At 40.7% G+C, this 19,294-nt stretch overlaps 1 protein-coding gene across 1 annotated transcript in view; it reads left to right on the forward strand.

The window, feature by feature from the left end:
* The first annotated feature begins 4,487 nt into the window (after positions 1-4,487).
* ofcc1 (orofacial cleft 1 candidate 1) overlaps positions 4,488-19,294 on the forward strand; it is a 49,115-nt gene continuing 34,308 nt past the window's right edge. Inside the window, exons 1-7 of the mRNA XM_085939787.1 lie at positions 4,488-4,547; positions 10,111-10,177; positions 10,542-10,631; positions 12,270-12,362; positions 14,213-14,428; positions 14,855-14,952; positions 16,365-16,442. Of these exons, the coding sequence (XP_085795913.1) occupies positions 4,488-4,547; positions 10,111-10,177; positions 10,542-10,631; positions 12,270-12,362; positions 14,213-14,428; positions 14,855-14,952; positions 16,365-16,442 (702 nt within the window). The remainder of the gene's footprint in view (positions 4,548-10,110; positions 10,178-10,541; positions 10,632-12,269; positions 12,363-14,212; positions 14,429-14,854; positions 14,953-16,364; positions 16,443-19,294) is intronic.

Here is a 19,294-nt window from a genome sequence, read left to right on the forward strand (position 1 = left end):
TTTAGACGGTTTCGCCAATGTACTTTTTGTACACTAAATTTGAGACTTTAAGTGGAATGCTGAGATAGAATAAGAAGCTCTATCTTCCAGGAGTAGAGCCGCTGCTCCTCTACATAGAGAGGAGCCAGATGAGGTGATGTTTTTGGCACTTTAAGTTGATCCAGGTTACTCTCTAGAGACTACAACACCTGCTTTGTCTGGGAAAACCTCAAGATCCCCCCCCCCCCCCCCCCCCCCCGCACATGAGCATGAGAGTGAAATCTTGGCTTTCTTGCTTAAGCTGCTGGCCCTGCAACCTGATCACAGATAAGCGGCAAAAAATGAATGGATGGATATCGGACTCCATATGTCAATTAGGCTGCATGGGAGAAAAAAATATCATTTGAACCATGTTGCGTAAATGTAGCTTGAGAAACTTACTTTCTCTCAGCATATACAGTTGAAAGAAATATATATATGAAAAAAAAAATCAATGTTAGCATATTGAGTCTGTTTACGGATGACCCCTCTAAGCTAAATGAATAGAAGTGGCTTTAGGGAGTGCAGCGCAAAATCACGAGCGAGACTACAATGTTCATTTGCAACGTGGTAGGATAATTAGCAATTTACCACTCTGCCATCTTCATAATACACGTTCATGATTCACCGTCTTTTGTTTTCTTGATGCCTGCGAGGGATGCGTGACTTATACAACGGAGGATACGTCGCTTCTGTCTTGCACATAACTTCATTGTGTGTTCATAGACTTTCCCCACTGTGGTCCCACATATAACAAGAGATTGCCTGAAGATCCAACGGTGTTCTGTTTGGCTCCAGGTTTTAACTCACCAACAACAAGAGGGTTGACAAACCAGCTAATGAAAAGTCTTGAGTAAGATGTCGCTTCAAGTCACACTGTATTGAAATATGTAACGTGCCATTCCAGGGAGAGACATATTAAAATCCATACATCACGTAAGCATACAAGCTCTATAGACAAGCACTATGCACATTTGTGGAGTCAAATATTCACTCATTCATACAGTGAGTGTCTGTTCCTCAAGGTTGGGCTAATTACGGGCTTTGTAATTAAGATAAATTATAAATTATATAAATGATAATAATAAGAAGAATTTTTATAATTGCATGAATCTTTGCAAATTAGATTTACATGCCATGTATTATTGCTTGCATTAAAATGAATGGTGTTTTCAGAAGTGTTTTGTCAACTCAATTAGATGACACGAGTATAAACGCTGAAGGAAATGTCTTGAACATAAGTTCAAGAATGAGGCAGAGAGGGAAATAACAGCGTAGCCATGGTTACCTCCCGCATCATTGCTCGTGTTTTAATATGTCAGTGCACACACAGTAGTAAACTCCGCGTTGAATCATTAACTGTAGGAAATAGATCATTAAAAGTTCAAAAGAGATCTAGGTTAAACTCACAGAGTGAACACTATACCCTTTAAAAACTTAAAAGGCAAAAGAAGCAAAGGACGCAGTCTATGAATAGTCCAATGAGCTCACGACTACCCTAAGGGTCAGCGTTGCATGTCCTCCGTAGACAAGCAAGAATGGAGTTTGTCATTGAGGACATTTACATTTCAAACACTTGATGGGGCGACTTGTAAGAGCAACTCGTGTCAGGACAGGTGATCTACTACATTTGCTTTGCAAACCTTTAGGAAATGTAAGGGACTGCAGAATGGACTAAAATGACAAACATGAGAGCAATCATTTTTTTAAGAGCATCCGTACTTGTGGTTAATACAATATGTCCTTCCTACATCATGATGAAGAAATATCGTTGAGGAGTCTCCCGACGGTCACCAAGATTCTTCTAAGACCCCTAACGCACACTTGGCCTTGCTCTCAACTTCCCTTGCCCTAATGATGACCCTAGGCCCACTTTTAATCACCATTTGCCTTGCCCCTTTAACATATCATTCCACTCGCCTGCACAGGTTTAATTCCAGAAGAGATGTATTCGTGACATTAACTGCCCTTCAGATTTTTTTTTTTAATCCACATTTTGATTCTAATTTGTATTTGCTTTAATGGCTTTCGTGTAGCCATATGAACAGCTGTATTGAGATAAAGTATCATCCCCATATGCTAAGAGAAAACAATCTCTTTGCATTACAGACTCTGAAAATGGGAAAAAAAAAAGAAAGAAAAGCACTTAATCAACTAACATTGATATTACTTCTGGCAATTAGTAGCATGCTGGTAATGATATGAGTTTTCAGCTGTAAATAATTATGCTGCCTGCAGGCCATACTTTAATTCTCGGCTGTATCTATAAACAATAATCAAACCAACAGCGGCAGGCTAAAAGTTGGAGATTTGCTCTCGCAGAGGAGCACTTTAAGAGCAGCTTATTGGAGCCCTGTGGTGATGCCGGCAGTCAGGGTCACCTTCAGGTGCTCTTGCATATACGCTGGCGTGCTACTGCACAGCGCTATTGATCAGCAATGTGCCGAGACACAAAGAGTGGAGCGCCATTGCTTCATGCTTTGATAACAAACGAAAACATGTGTCTGGGAAACACAACGGAATGCAACAAAATGATATATTATTTCTTTTACATTTGAATATAAAACATAACTACAATATATACATATTTTTTTCAATTGATCCTCTGCCGTTCACATGCGATCAGGACTGAAATCTGCAGTGTATTATGAAAAAAAAAAAGACAATGAATGACCCTTGCATAATGTTATCAAATATTATGGAATCCAAACAGTTTCATATTTTAAATCCATCTTAAATCACTCTTAAAAATCAATGTTTTACAGATGAACTGATTTTGGAAAAGGTCTTGGTTCTTTATATAAGCCACATCCCGTGACACTTGCCAGTTAACTTTTATTCACTGTCCAGCAGCAAACAGGCAACGCGCTGATGACTACAGACTAAGATGAAGAGCATAATTAAGGAAACACATGAAAGCCGACACCGGGTGTGAGATTAATTAGGCTCATGCCAATACCTCATCAATAGCCGATTAACTAATGACACATGGCCCGATGAGGGCTATTGAGCTGCTCCTAGTTTGCTGTGTTAATAGGTTGTAGCTGACATTCAGAGTGAAAGCTGACACACAGCGAAGAGGCCAGCGTGCAGGAAGCAGAGGGCCAAACTGCAAAATCACAAATGTAGTCAAACGCCATCGATGTAACGTGGTCTCGCGGGATGCCAGTGATTACTGTGACCACAATGTGACAGAATTCCCATCCTTTCAGTGATAATTAAAAATGACCCCAAAGGGGCCCTCCCCTCCACGGAAATAGAAGGCAGGACTCAATCTAGATTAATGGCGTTGGAATGGCCAACATCAAGTTGGCCACTTTATGATAATGATTGTAAAGAGAATAATGAACACTTGGATGAGGGATGAACAATCCCATGTCCTGCAGTCGAATCCCTATACAGGTTAATTAGGTAAGATAACATAATTAGCCACTCTTGTGCCTGCACTAAGAATAAATTGGATAAGATGGCGATTTAGGTCTATATTAATCGGATAAACGATCAATGACAGCTTCGCTAAGACGCCGGCCATCTGAATTAGAGCATATCTTATTCCTGTATTTTAACGAAGACAGAAAAATGATCTGTTGTGATTGTATCCGTATGTGTGTAGCGGTACATAACGTTTTATTTACATTGCTATTTTCGGCCTTTGTTGTTGCAAAATTGTCAAATTATTCCCAGTTTTTGGGATGTGTAACCTGCTAAATGTGTCACTTTGGGCTCTTTTGTTTTTTTAGCATTACATCTGGTTCGCAATTGAGAATAACTGTTATGGTTTAGCCTGATGCATAGTTTGGAAGTTGAGTGTTGTCCTGCAAATTTTGGATGAATTCCTAATTGCACTGCCTCTGGTATATACTGTATTGCATAATACTGTGGGATCATTTGTCAGATATTTTTGAACATAAGCCAATTTGAATCTTTTTCTTCCAACAGCTGCTTAACTTGCTGGCTTCCCGCTTGAGAAATGCATTTTTCTGCAGCTCCCTTTCAATAATGTATAATGCAATTGTCATATGCTACATAATGCATGTTTACAAAGCAGAGCAAGTATTTTACCTTCAGTTTGGCAGAGTTTATTGTCACTACGGAAAGGTGATAAAGTGGCCATCTTTACCAGTAATGTCTCCCTCTGAGTCCCAATGAAATAATAAAGGGCCATGGATTTTTGAGTGGAGCAACATTTCACACTCATTAATAATAAAATAGACTGAAAAGACAACAAACGGTGATGCCATCTGTTAGTTGTGACCTCCATAAAGATGCAACTTTTTTTTGGGCAGGTGTCGGGCATATACGTCTTGTTGGAAACCGTTTGGAAACATTTTGGTTGATGTGCCATCCAAATAAATAAATAAAAAAATCAATCCTCGGCCCATCTATTTGTACTTTGCAGGCTACTTTCACTTGTGCTTCTTCTTGCAATGAGAGAAAGAGAACATGAGGAGGTTATATGACACGCATGCATGTGTGTTGACGACGATGCCATGACAACTACTTTGGAGCTGACCATCAGGAGAGACTATGTGAGCCTCTGAAGGTAACCTTTCTTTACATTCACTTGAAAATGCATTTCTGACTGCATTGTTGTCAAAAGTAAAGTGTGTACTTTTGTGACTTTAAAAAGGCAAAGACGGACATATTCTGGATAGTGAGCATCTTTGGCAGGGCGGGGGAAAGTGTGTGCCCCCTTTTACTTGGATTTGTGTCTTGAGGGAGGCTGGCTGTTTTCAAACACTGAGAACAAATACAATATTCTTTAGTGCACGGTGCCCTGTCCCTTGGTGACTATTGAATTACACCCCTTATCCATGTTTGTGGAAAAAGAAAAAGAGCGTCAAGCAAAGATGTTATGTTGGACTCTGCTGCAGAAAATTGGACGTGGCTTGTGTTGTGCAACACAGAGCCCAGTGTCACTCTGGATTAAGGCCTGATTGGGTTTAGCAGACTGGATGACAGAGGAGATGCTCACTCTCGGGAAAACAGAGGGAGACTGTAGAAGGTCAACTATTGTGTCAAGTCATTTTGGTGGAAGGATGTCGAAAACCTTGCTCATTAAGTATCTTTATTTTTTTAGACTAGATATTCTTCATTATTTGGGGTTTTGCTGGCTAATTGTATTGGGGACAGCTTTTTTTTAATTTCCAGGATTGTGTCACGGATATGATCCATTGGCAATTTTTGTTGTTGAATTTTTTTAAAAATCCTATTCTTCTATGGCCCACGATAAGGCGCATGGACTGCCTCGTTAACATTGACCGCACACTGGCTCTAGTTTCACAGACTTATTACGCCTTGAGTAATTTGAAACAATTACAAAAACACTAGCCCACTTGTTACAACACTCATTTTGCCTCGCATATACAAACCACGAGCTTTACATGTTTTTCAATCACACCCCAGCGGAGCAGCAGTGTTCAGTGCAAAAAAAAGGTCTTCCATTTCATACTAGCTCGCATAGTATGGGATAATCTTTCACACTTTGCCTGAGGTTTGTTTTGCTATTTCAGCAGAAACTCGTGCAAGCTATGTGAATGATCATAAAAAAGAAATGGTAAAACTATCAATTGATACACTGTCACTTCAAATAAAATAATCTAGTTGAACAATCAATGCAATTTTTTTTTATATCTCTTATACTGTTATACATGGCTTCCATTGTCCTGTCCTCTCCGGAGTACATTGTGAATAAGAAGACAATTCTATATAAAAAAACAACGGACCACAATTCATCAGAAAATGTTGTCATATTTAAATCAGGGGATTGTGTTAGATTTCTATCCCACAGATTAGAGAACATCATAAACACACATTTTATCTTTTGGTCTAAATTCCCCTCACTTAATTGCAAATGTTCTTGATTGGCACCTGAGTATTTACAAGGTGATTTGACTGTAATGAAAACGTGTAGTCGTCGTATTACACCATCATTCATTCTAAGTCCGGCTTGTTTTGACATTTTTAAAGTGGAAAGTTTTCAAAGTCATTTTTCAAGGTTTCGCTTCCCCTCTCTTTCAGCAACGTACATAATCTGTTAGCATCAGAGGAGCACACATGCATAAATAATTGCCCAATTCTCTTTAAGGGGGCCAGCGTAGATTAATTAAGCCTGAATACTAATTATGTTTTCTGTCTACACCAACTGACGCGCTTGTTGTGTTAATAAGAAACTGTTGGGTGGGTCACAATTACTGTGCACACATCAAAAAGATCATACTTTGAGGGTAACATTAGCTCGATGCCTTGCTGAAGAGATGCATGTGTGCCCTCAATTTGGGTTTGACATTGCCACACAGGCATATGATGACAAATGATGTTTACGATATTATGTCTCTTAAAAAAAAAACTTGCATCATGCTCTCAGACAGGCAAGAAACACAAATGTGTACAGCCTTGTCATTTTCAGGAGCACCTTGACTACTTTGCCTATTGCACGTCGACAAATGGTGAAGATGCTCTCCTGGCACTAGCGCACACTGGGACCTAGGAAGACAGCTCAAAGCCGAGGCCTTGTTTACAGCTGCGTGGGGAAGAAAACAGGCAGACGTAAATGAGGGTTGACGGTTTCATGAAGCACAATTGCTTGACGGCGGATTCAATGTGACTGCGCTGAACTGGGCGATGATCCGTACAGTATGCAAAATTCACTTTCTAGCTGGTCTGTGCCCACCAGCCCCCAGCAGCAAGCGGTCTTCCCCAAACCCTTCTAGCTATGCCTTTGAATGCAACAAGAACTGAACAAGGCATTGTTGTGCTCAATTCCTTTTGACAACAATCGCATTTACCAAGGAAGAAATGGAGGGAAAAGTTGGTTATGCCACCACTTACAAATGACGTTTTCCTCACATGTTCCGCAGGGGCATCATATTTTGTCGTCGTCATAGATTCCTTCGGAGGGCCTTTGCGAGTATCAATGCCTAATATTAGATACAGTATAAGCTACACAACAAACTGATGAATAACTAGCTTTGAAATCAGGGACTAGTAAAAATAAAAAAATTGCCAGCAACATCTCTATTTTTTTAAAGTAAAGACAATTTGTAGTTTTTGTACTGACACAAGTTGATGCACAATTTGTCTTTGCCGGCCACATAAAATGAAGTGGTGGGCCGTATTTGGGCCCCCGGGTCTTGGGTTTGATAGCGATTGCTGTAAAAAGCAATGTGGTTTCCTCAAACTGAGTAGCAGAAGGCAAGAGAAGGACCAAGATTCTCCTCAATATGCATGTTGCAATTGACCCAAATGTCTTGGCACAGGGTTCTAGTGCGGCACCACCCGTTTGACATATTTATGCCAGCAAATGTGTCACATGCGCACTTGATTGTTGAGCGTGCAGATATCAGTATATTCTTTTTGTATGCGAGCATCCCTGAGGATTCAATTGTTGTTTATCGTTTTGGAAATGCAACATCTGCATGTTCCATCCAGTTATGGCACATTAAACAACAGGCCTTGTACTGCAAGGAGCACGCTGTCAATGTCAGCGGGATGAAGGAAGCCAGATGAGAAGCAGGCATTTGGCTTTGCTCTGGAGACGTAGAGGCTCACGTGGTGTCTCGTGGATTCGATTTTTACTGACAATGACCCAAAGCATTGTGCCTGGGGTCTACAGTATGTACTGTACTCCTGATGTGGATTTTCCCTTTTGTGTTACAGGGGGATTCTTTCTTTTTCTTTGCTAGGAACTCAACTTATGATGAAAATCTGTTATCAGATGACTTTCTCGGGCAGAGAGCTCATTTACTTGTTGAGTTGGTAGAAAAGAGGCTAATGCGAACATTTGGTGATTAATTGCAAGTAACAAATGTTCCTTCAATTTCCTAATGGCTGCTTCATAGATAAAAATATTTGCAGCAGAGGCACATTAGTTCGGGTGTATTTATTTATTAATTTCCAAATTCTGGTTTGAGGTTCCAATAAGGTTTGGGATTTTAATACCTTCCAACAAATTATTTAACTGTTTTAAAGGACCAATATTATTGAACTCATTTTGTATGGGCACTTGACGATGCAGTGCCATTTTTTTTATTCACAAAATTACCTGATTAATTTTCTCATAATAGTTGTGTCCTACTTTGAAACACCATTAGTACCAGCAATACACATGCATATGTGTAATGAAAATGAGAATATTCTAAAAAAAATATATATAAAAAAAAAAAAAAAACACACGAGCGACCAATGCCACATTTGCCTGTCTTGGAGTCCCCCCAAGTCTTTGTAATTCACAAAACGGATTGGTACCCAATCCAAAAGAAAATGGTTTTTAAATAAGTTACAATTAGATAAGCATTAATCTCAGTGGTATAAATGAATGTCTGGCTGTAGGGCTTGTTGAATATAAAAACACATTTACCAAAACTCCTCTTAGCAGATTGGTCTGGCAGTAGTCCCCTCTCTATTTTAATTACTCTGTCATTTGGAGTGGAAATAACCCCCCTCCCTGTCCACTTTACCCCTTGATTTTCCCCTTTGAAATGAAATATTGTATACAAACACATGTTCATGGGTATGAACGCAAATCATCAACGAAATCTGCATAAAATGATGCCTAAAAAGTAAACCTCAAACGCTTTGAGCAAAAGAGCCCTTGATATATATATAATATATATATATATATATGCTGCGTCCTTGTGTAAACATATCCGTAACCGAAAACAACAAGTTCGGGGGATTTACCTCAGCGCTCGTATTGTTCTCGGCACCGCAGAAATGAGAGAAATGTGGGACTGCCGAGTTTGTTCCACGTACTGCTGATTTCAAAGAGACCCTGCTTGAAACATTCCATGTCATGCAAGTGTACAGTAGACCACCTACATTTCACATGAATGCTTGGATTATACGGCACAGGATTTGTGGAGGTTTAACTTCTCAATTGGCAAGTGTTAGACTGCATGGAAATGTTTTTGTATCTTGACAAAATAGACACATTCAGGCTGTGTAATTTGGTGGATTGTTGTCTTTAGGTCACATTAGGTAGACCTGCACAAGTTCTTAGAACGCACTTGCCGCAAACTTCATCCCAAAAATTCAAAATATCTTAAATTTGCATTTGACGGTACCTCTATTCTATTGAAAATGACTTAACCTAATTCCATGAAATGTTGCAATGTTCCAAGCAAGAATCTTTTACACGTTCAGGACTGAAAATTGTTGTCTGGATTGAAACTTTCTTGTCTTAACGAATCCCAGTTGAGGAGAGGAATGTGTGGGAAGACTGCTATGGTTCCTTATTAAAAAAACAAAAAAGAAAAGTAAAAAAGCTAATTGTAAAACTTTGCCTTGTTTCTCAAATGGTCCAGTCCACCAAAGGGCACCAAACAAAAGTCAATAATTAAAGTGAAATAAGATGTTTGACATAAATAATGAAGACTCACGGGGAATCATTTTAAAGGGAATAAGGGATCCAACAAAATAGCATTTTTATGATTTCTTTCTTTTATCTTGTTTTTGTTGACAAATGGAATGTAATTTCTTCTGTTTTTGTTTGTTTTGTGGTTGTTCCTAAAATGCCAAATGTAATGATTGCTCAGTACGGGCAGCATCAATGTGATGTGGCTGTAAACAATTTGGTGCTGATCCAAATTTAGCTTCTGCACGCTTGGCAGAGGTCTGAGTTCTAATGAGTGGATATCTTCTTAAAGGCAGAATTTATGATGCTAATTTTGCCTCAATTGATTGTACGTCTGCAACGTATGTTGTGGTTTGTACTTTGGCTAATGCAAAGGAATTTTAATTTTCACAGCAACAGATATTCTATGAAGCAGTGTTCGGTCGCTATAGTGCTGCTTGTTTAAATGTACATCATTTTCCAGGAAAGAATGTTGCTCATTAAAAAAAAAAAAGGAAACAAGGAGAACATATTTTAATGTGACCTTCATTACTCATTCATGTCAACTTTTCTTATCTATTTATGATGAATTTTTTTTCCACTCCTGTTGTTCAATTAGCGCTTGACCCCTTTAGCGGCGATGGAAATTAAATGACATTTCAGTGTCGTCCCATATTTAAAATACTGCGTTAGTTGCGGATCATAAATGATGATCTTCATTCTGCAGCTAATTTATTCATTTAACAATTTCCCTCCAGAAGTTACAGCAGAAGGCTCTGCAGCAACCTAAGCAGAAGAAATCCAAGTCGGCTGAATTTCTGATGGGTGAGTCCTGCTTGATGAGTTATTGCTCATAATTTGTGTAAGGATTAATTAACTAATTACAGACAAATGGCTTTGGGCTAAATTTTGCTCTTGCTTGTCAGGGCGCAATTTGTAATTATTTTAATCATTTCTTCACCCCCCCCCCCCCTCCCTGCAAGATTCTGATTTAATTTTAACCTAATTGTGTTTTAGTGTCAACCGAGGAGGATGCGTGAGAACATTCTGAGGGCAGACAACTCACCAATAGTATTATTTTGCCGCTAAATATGCTTTATTTTACAATGGGCCTATTTGACCTAACATTTGCATTTCTCCTTCATGTCTCAGTGTGTATTTTTATTGATATTTCCGTGTATTTTGTCAGCAAGAGGAGATGTTGCGGGCATAGAAAAACATGGCGGAGGAAGCACTGAGCTTTCCCTTCTTCCCGTTCGGCTGCCGAGAGAAATTCGAGGTGACAGGCCAGATAGCGCCCTTACAGCTCACACACACACACACACACACACACGAAAAAATGGAGCTGCAAGCCCCAGCCAAAGAAAGAGGTGAAGCTTCATTTTTCATTAGCCTCAAATTTGTTGGCAGTAGATGTGTTCCTGATCTAACCTTTACTCCTGCTTTCATTCTAACTCTCTTTCCCTCCATTCCGGGGCCCCTTGGTCCCTGCATTCCAAAGTGAGCATGTCCTAACAAGCAAAAGCCCCTCCTCCTCGAACTTCTTCCTCCAGTGGAGAACGCTACACTAGTGGGTGTTGTATATCTATCTGGAAGCACCCTGGACACAATCAGCCTTGACTCCCACTCTCAGCTCGCTCAATGCCTTGTGGTGGGCTGGAGTCATAGGAGAGTGCATTTACATGCACTACTATGATAGTGAGCCTGTGCGTTGTCTGTGGCGCTGTACTCGCAACGCCCCCGAAACACGGCTTGGGGCCAATCAGGCATACGAATATGCCCCCTTATAATTCAGTATGTCAGGAAGAACTCTTGAGGAATGGGATGGTAAATTAGAATGCGTCTACGGTTGCGAGTGTGCCAGTTTTCTCAGGGATGAGTCACATGCCAGATTCTTCATTTGGGTGCTTTATTTTGTCTTTGCGGCGAGTAGAATAGAATTATTATCAAGGTAGTGCCATAGTGCCCCAATGCAAAGACATTTAAAAATATATATATTATTATTATTATTGCATCCAAAGGTTCATATTGTGAACGGATTTTTTTTAATGTTTCTGCTGGAAAAAATAAATAAAATATAAAGAATAATGTGGGCTCAGGTGGAACTATAGCAGTGTGACATCAAGGTGTCATTAGGTCATTCAGTGAACCACAGTGTGAAAGACGAAAATTTTTTTTTTTTTTTACCACACACAGTATTCATGTGACAGCACCTGACTTCTAAAAAGGTAATATTACATTTTCTAGCCGTGCAAACTAAGAAATGCATGCAAAACTATTTAGATAGGAGTGAAATATTCAAAGGCTGTAATGAGAATGATTTGGGGTTAAGAAAGCCGCTCGGTGGGGTGCACCTTTAATAGCGACTGCCCCCGAGCGCTCCAATTCCCATAAACTCTGGGCAGCAGACTTGATAGGTCAGTGATTGCTAATAAGAAGTCAATGAGACATGGACCCAGGTTATTTTCCTTTTCCACACTTGCCCAGTCCTCTAGGCCGCTGACCCCCCCGCAGTATTAGAACGCTATTGTCTTTGAAATTCCAGGTACTTTTGAGCTTGTCGACTTTCTCATTAGTCCCTTTTGAACACGCCAAACATATGGCAGTCGTATTTAAGAGATTGCCTGCCGTGACCTTTTGCAGCATGCTAATTAGGCCCCAGAGCACTGCAGGCCATGCAGGGGCGCACACAGAAAACTCTCGCGCGCAGTTCTGCTTCCTTGCTCAGGTCTCTTCCCAGCTCTGCCTTATCTGCAAGCAGCCGTTGGCCCTGGCCTTCTACAGTGCGCCTTTCAAACTCAACATTTCGCTTCACGTGCTTCTAATAACTACTGACCTGAACCCGTATAGCCTCACTATCCCCCTCCCATCACCACCAGCAAGTCTTTCATTCTCTCGCTTCTTGCACTTTTCACAGGAAATGAATATGCCCGAAATTACTTTGACCCAATGTCGGCGGCGGCGCAGCAGACGGACTCAAGGCGTAGCAGCATGGCCGAGCTCGAATTAAGTACGTCATAATAGTTCTCCTCGGTTCATTAAAGTGAGGTGAGAGAGATCGCCGTTTGGTCCAGTCTATGTAAATACACCAAATGATGGTGTCGCTAGATTGGCTCCTCCACTTCACTGTCATTGATGAAGGTCACGTATCATTGGTCAGTTTCACTTCTATTCCCCCCACGTCCAATGTCACATGCAACTCAATAGTTCGCAAGCCTCTCCTTAAAGTAGGCCTATTAAAAAGTGAGCTCCTGGGAGCCAAGTAATATGCATGTTATAATGAAACATGGCTATTAATGGAGAAGCCATTTCACCTGTATCTTTTAGATATCACTGCCGTGTAATATCAAAGGATTCACTAAAGCAAATCTCATCACATGATGACAGGCACTCTAACAGACATTTTAATGCTCCAGTTTCATTACCTGACTCCTTGTACTCCATTTTCAGCCATCCTTGTCCTGGCTAATATCAATAGTTTGCATGTTAATATAGGGTTTGGATTAACGTGGCTGATATGTTCGAAGGGATTTTGAAGTTAGTCTCATTTTTGTTTTGGAATAATTCACCATCCAAGGTATTTTGGATGGAGACAACATTTATTGACATACAATACAATGCACTTTCTGAACCATTTAAACTCATGAGGTAAAGACGTTCTGTAGGTTCCAGTGCTTGTAAATTGCCACCATCGTAAATACGATAAGTCCACTGCACACAAAGAACATGACCAGAGCTCTTCTTTCCAAGCACGGCTTTTGTTTGTAGGCAGGCGTGCCCATGCTCATTAGCACACACGCTTTTAAACGTGTGGCACACCAGGGCCACGTCGAGGCGGTTTAAGCTTGCCATTGTTTTGGCTGAAGACACTCGCACCAGATATTGTTGACATGACTCGCGTCTTCCTTGTAATTCCCGTACACAAGTGATAGGTTTAGGGCCGCTTCATCACGGTAGAATTTACTCGGCTCTTATTATTTGCCTTTGTCTGGGATTTAGCTGTACCACAGAGATTAGCAGCCCCAGTCCCATTGTCTTGAAATGTTCATGAAATCCCACAGAGGAAAAAAAAAAGTAAAGAGGATCTCGGATTAACAGTTCCCGCGTGCAATACAGGCAGAAAAGCAGAGAGAGAGCTTTCTTACCGGACTTCCAGACAATCACTTTACTCCGTTGTATGGATGCCTCCCACCAGTTTAGGCCGCACGTCCTCAACACACTTGCACACGTGGATCAGCGTGTGTCGGCGTGGATCCCGACATTTTCCCCACACGCTTTTGTCTCGGCTTTTGCAGCCTACCACAATGTCCTGATGTTGGAGACATATATTGAATGAAAAAAAAGACATCCAGGACCAATCCTTCTTCCAAAATATTTTTAACTAGACTAATTCTACTGCAGAGATGAAAGCCCGCCGAAACCGACTCTACTTAGTATTTCCTCCTCGCATATGAAAAGCATTAAACGGTGATAACGGCTTTGGCAGTTGCTCATATGGGACTACACACGTTGCATATAGACACACAAATTCTCCAACAATATCTTCTGTTCGGGGGCGCAAGTAGGAAATCTGTAAAAACAGAAAAAAATTTGATTTTCTTTTTCAAAATTGTTCCTGGTTGGTAAATAATAAATCACACAAGTTTTGGAAGGGTTAGTTTTATTTCTATGACCTGACAACACTTCAAGCACAAAGGGTCAGATATTTTCAAATATTGTTGAATTCTTTGCATCGTTTACAATTTCAGTCTTCTGACTTAATATTCATGTCAGTATGCAAATATATATGCATGTGTTTATGTGTGCTGATTCATTTGTGCATGAGGCTATGTGCATGCCCACTGATGCGTATCTCTCCAGGTACAGTGGTAGCCTCCAGGGATGAGGAGGTGTTAGAGGTGAAGGCGGGTAATCCACTGCTGCTCCATGGTGGTTGCAATGGTGCCGCCTCGGGCTCTGAGCGCTCCCAGGCTCGTCCCACTGCCAAAACCCAAGCTGGGCCCAGTGCTGGCCGCTCAGGAGAGCTTGGAATACAAGCAGCGAGGACCGTAATGGGCAGCAAGAGCACTGCAGAAAGTAATGCTAGGAACTTATTCAAATTTGCGTGCTGTATCTTATTTCAGATGTAAAATGGTTTTGTGTTGACATAACTGGAAATATTAAGGAAACGTTTTTTCTGCATTTCTTTCGCAGAGCTCATTAGCTGTGCTAAAAGAAACAATTCATGTCAACGTAATAAAAATAGATTAAAATGTCAAAAATGGAATGTGAAACAATAACTAAATAGTTTTAGAAAATATTTTCATTGAAACATAAATTGCTATAAAAAAATGATAGAAATACCGTATGCCCTAATGGTACGCAAAATATTCTTTCTAATATGGAATTAGAGAAGGATGCAAACATATTCACATATTAAAAAAAAAAAAAAAATGTGTGGACTGTATATATGAAATAATGCCACAAAATATAGGATGATATTTGAATATCTTCCTTTTGCAGTAAAGACGTCCGAAGTGGTGGTCCCTCGCCATGCCTGGCTGCCGAGGGAGCACGCACCCCCTGACATAATTACGCTTGGCAGCCTTTCACTGCAGCAGGTCAGCTACAAAGCTACAAAGAGGAATATCTGTGTCATCATCCCATATTTAACAGCACATCAGCCACGTCCATTATGCTGCGTATGGCTGGCTTTAGCTAATGGACTAAGAACATTTTATCTGTTGCTGTCAGTGTTTGTGTAAGTTCTTTGCCCACTTAATTCTTTGCCCCACTTTTTTTGCACAACTATTTTGAATTTGCGACATCTCATTCCCAGTATTAGTCTGAATGTCTCCTGGATACACTCAAGTAAAAAGCACTTACTAGATGATGCATCCATCCAAGGTACCGAAATAAGTTGAATAGCTTTAAAATATACGGTGCAAAAAAAAAAAAAGTCAGTGAACAAATGTTTCTTTTGTCCACTGGATGGTTTTGATTCGTGATTCGTGGAGGGTTACAGCAGGGTCATGCCATTATCGTTTTGGAGCTGGGTGGTTGAAAAACGAATATGAAATCATGAAATTGTTATATTCTAATTCAAATATACAATAGCAATAATATACAAGAAGTGCAGTTTTATTGTCTCTCGTTGCACATTGTGCAGAGACTACTAACCAACTGTGGGACGAATCATTGAAAGAGCAAAATTAAAGATAGCTTTTGTAAACATTTAATCTCGTGGAATCTCAATGTATTGAAACTTCCTGTTGCATTGTCATTCATATTTGTTTCATTGATACTCCATTTCTATGCTATGTTTATTTTCCTCCTCAAGCAAACTGGAGCATTATTGCTTCGTAGGCTTTTGTGCAAGGATGAACAAGCGTGACGATCGTGAGCTAGCCAAACTCAAATTCAAATTCAGTCACAACAGATACGGAGTGAATCGTTGCTATTGTGTACGGAAATATAGATCGTAAAAGACATTCCGTCATTGACATGCGTACGTAAACAGATTGCAGAACTTGTATGTTTAGTCATAATCTCATTTGAAAGATGAAATAGAAATGTAATGTGAGCGTAATTGGTAAAAAAAAAAAAAAAAAAAAAAAAAAAATGCTCTGACAATGTCTTGCTGTCACTTCGAAGTCAAAGAAGTTGACTCATCATCCCTTACTGGATAAGCTATATCAGTACGAGGATCAGTATTATCTTCTTCTCCCGTGATATTTATGCACTGTTTCTTCATTCAAAGTGCTTTATCCACCAGAGGTTTTACATCTATTCAAAAGAAAATAATTGTGTTTTTCTTCCTAGGCTATTCTTCCATAGAAAGCAGAAGGAGCGCGTCACTTAAAAGCGTCAATGTGTCTATAAGGCCCATCCCAGTGTGAATGTGCTGACTGGATGGAAATTCACACTCATGAAACGCAACATGTCTTCAGGGTCTATCGATTCACTGCAGATTGCAGGCCAGTTCATTTCTTTTGCTCAACTCTTCTTCCATTGTGCACATGTGAATTTACAGCAGGTTGCTGCTCCGAAGATGAGCCAGTGGGTAAAGATGAAGAGAAGGCTGATGGATGTCTTCAATGGGAATGGAAAAGTAAGGCCTATCATGATAGCACATATAGCTTGGGTTTTCTATCATCGACAATTTTGTAAGATCAATACATTTGTGATGCCTTTAGAAAACGTCTCTCGTGAAGCTAAGACGAGAAGGGATGAAAATGAATGGATGCGTTTACTTCCACAATATTGAATCCTGTGGATTGCACAACCAAATGCCAACTCAACTGTCAATTAGTGTTCTGGTTGTGTTAAATTCAAACGTGTAAAACTGTTTAAAAAAAAAAAAAAAATCCAGATATTTATGGATAGAGTCCATCAGATGCTAAATTCATGTAAATGCAAAAATACCTTAATATTTTGAAAAAGCACACACAATCCAGATGAAAGAGACTGGCCCACTGCTGAGTCCATTTCATTTGCACATTTCCTCTCCGTTTGTACATCTGATGTCACATCATCATTACTTGCGTGAAAAGCATTTGTATTCCCGGTGACATTTGAGAAAGCATGTAATCTTATAATTCTGCCACGCGCATTGCATTGTGGGTATAAAATGGCTCGGGGCCACACCATTGTGTCCATGTCGTCGGGCTCGCAGGCGCATCAATTCGTAGTGCGTCCGCTGGAAGTCAGAGATCACACGTCACATCTCGTAGCCAGCGAGCGAGCGAGTGAGCGAGCGCCCTGCCCCGCGGGCAATCAGCTTAGCATGTTTTTGTTTTTAAGTAATTATGGGCTGACATAATAAAATCAAGAAACTACTGTGCGCATCAGGATCTTCTCTTGTGTTTGGCTGATTTATGGGTGGGTGGTAGTTGGACACCAGCCCTGTCAGATGAATGTAGTTGGGAGTTTAGCGCGGTGACCTCCTCTTGACAGCTTTGAACCCAGTAAATTCCTTCCGATATCAATGGTGGGTGGCTATTAGACACGGGAGACTTTCTACGTATCACCTAAGGCTACAACTGCCTGGAATTGAATGAGAAATGATTTCACTATTTCGCTGGCTATGCCCATGAAAGGGAAAGAAAAAAAAGAAGAGAGGAGACACGGAGCAAGCTGACTTGTGTTTTTCCTAACAAATGTGTAATTCGTTTGTCTCCACTCTTTCTGATTTAATGGAGGTTGAGTAATTGCATTAGGAGGCACATTGTGCCTTGTTGTGAACTGATGAAAGCACATGTAATACTTTTGATAGGCAAACAGAGAAGGCGCGAAAAGAAAGCAACGCCAGCGCCTTGCCTTTGATGCTGAGCATTTATTTGCCCAATGCTCTCCTTTTTACGCCCATCTTATCCCCAGTCACAGGCAGGCCAGGGCCAGGGCCCGGCCCCTGCGATATTGCTTTATTTTGAGGAATTAAGAGACGTAGCGAGGAGACAGCCAAGCAGCCGCTTATTACATTACCGCTGATAAGATTGAAAGGCTGAGAAAGGGAGCAAGAGGAGGAAAGAAGTGTTTTGTTGTCTTCTTATTAGATTGCGCTAGCGAGTCCAACGACAGAGCCCAAAATGCAGCTTTCTAACAGGGTTAGCTGGTTGTTTTTCCACGTGCGCTGTGCACGGAGCAGCGCCAATACTCTTGAAAGACCAGGAAGCCATGTCCAAATACGGACAGATGACTCAGCTTCCCAAATGTCAGGTAAGGTCTATGAATGTGGTTTGAGAGAAGACTATATTGATCCTGGATTGTCTAGCAATTGGAAAAGCAGCAGGGGTTATTCTATTCTATTATTATAAACATTCAGATGACGTCGTCGCACAAAATCACGTGAAGGAAACAAATAAGGAACAAAATGATCTCCCCTCTGCTTTGTTGCAGCTTCCTATGACATGATGGTGGTTTAGGGGGGAAAGGGAGATGAAAAGTAGGAGAAAGAGAAGAATGCAAAGCTAGGATGGGATCATCAGCAGTTGTGGGAGGAGTGTGCCGTGCCGTGCCGTGCCGTTGTGTTGTGTTGCATGTGGGGATGAGGCTTGCCGTGCCACCGTGCTGGCTTAAAGATGTAATGAATCTTCAGTCAGGGGCTTTCCTTCCAGGGTGACAACTGGCTTTGAGGAAGGTTGTAAATGCAGGGGAGATTGTGGTATAATTCCTCAGACTGGCGTTTGTGCCCCCCAGTCACCATTCGATTATCTCCCAAATTGCTGTGTTTCACTGAGATAAAGATTTTTTATGGCTTGCTGACTTGAAACAACCGGCACAGGCAGAATAGGGTGCAGAAGAGGGAGCGGGAGAGAGAGAGAGAGAGAGAGAGAGAGAGAGAGAGAGAGAGAGAGAGAGAGAGAGAGAGAGAGAGAGAGAGAGAGAGAGAGAGAGAGAGAGAGAGAGAGAGAAAGCAATGGCCAAACCTGCTACGCATAGTAATTTCCTTTGGTAAATGACAAAATCTTTGTTTAGATGACATTTCCCTAAAATTACTGCGGCGAGATGAATCTGAAATATGAAATGCCACATTTGGCATGCAAAACTATGAAAATGTATTTCTGTGCAAAATTCATGGAGGCATTTAATTTAGAACGTGTTTAATAACTATGGCAGCCTGCATCAGTAATCCTGCCCGGAGGTCCCGAAAAGATTGTCATATTTATTCTCTCCTTTCTTCACCCCCCTCCTTCATTCCAAAGCCACATTTTTGGAAGGGGTAAATGCTCATTGTTAATTAAGATTTACTAATTAAAATGAAAATAATTAACGAGAAAGCTTAATCTCTGAATATTAGCCCATACTTTGAAAGAAAGGAAGTTTTTGTACATGGCATTTCCTGTCTCTATTAAGAGTGTGATCAGTCAATGTGTGCAAAGCCCGGAGAAGATGCGTCGCTGACGGACGGCGGCTTGCCAGCCCAAGCGTGGAGACGATCCCTCTGTGGAGCCTTTGATCTCA

The sequence above is a fragment of the Syngnathus leptorhynchus genome, chromosome 19, assembly GCF_054491065.1.
Source record: "Syngnathus leptorhynchus isolate UIUO chromosome 19, UIUO_Slep, whole genome shotgun sequence".
Classification (NCBI taxonomy): Eukaryota; Metazoa; Chordata; class Actinopteri; order Syngnathiformes; family Syngnathidae; genus Syngnathus; species Syngnathus leptorhynchus.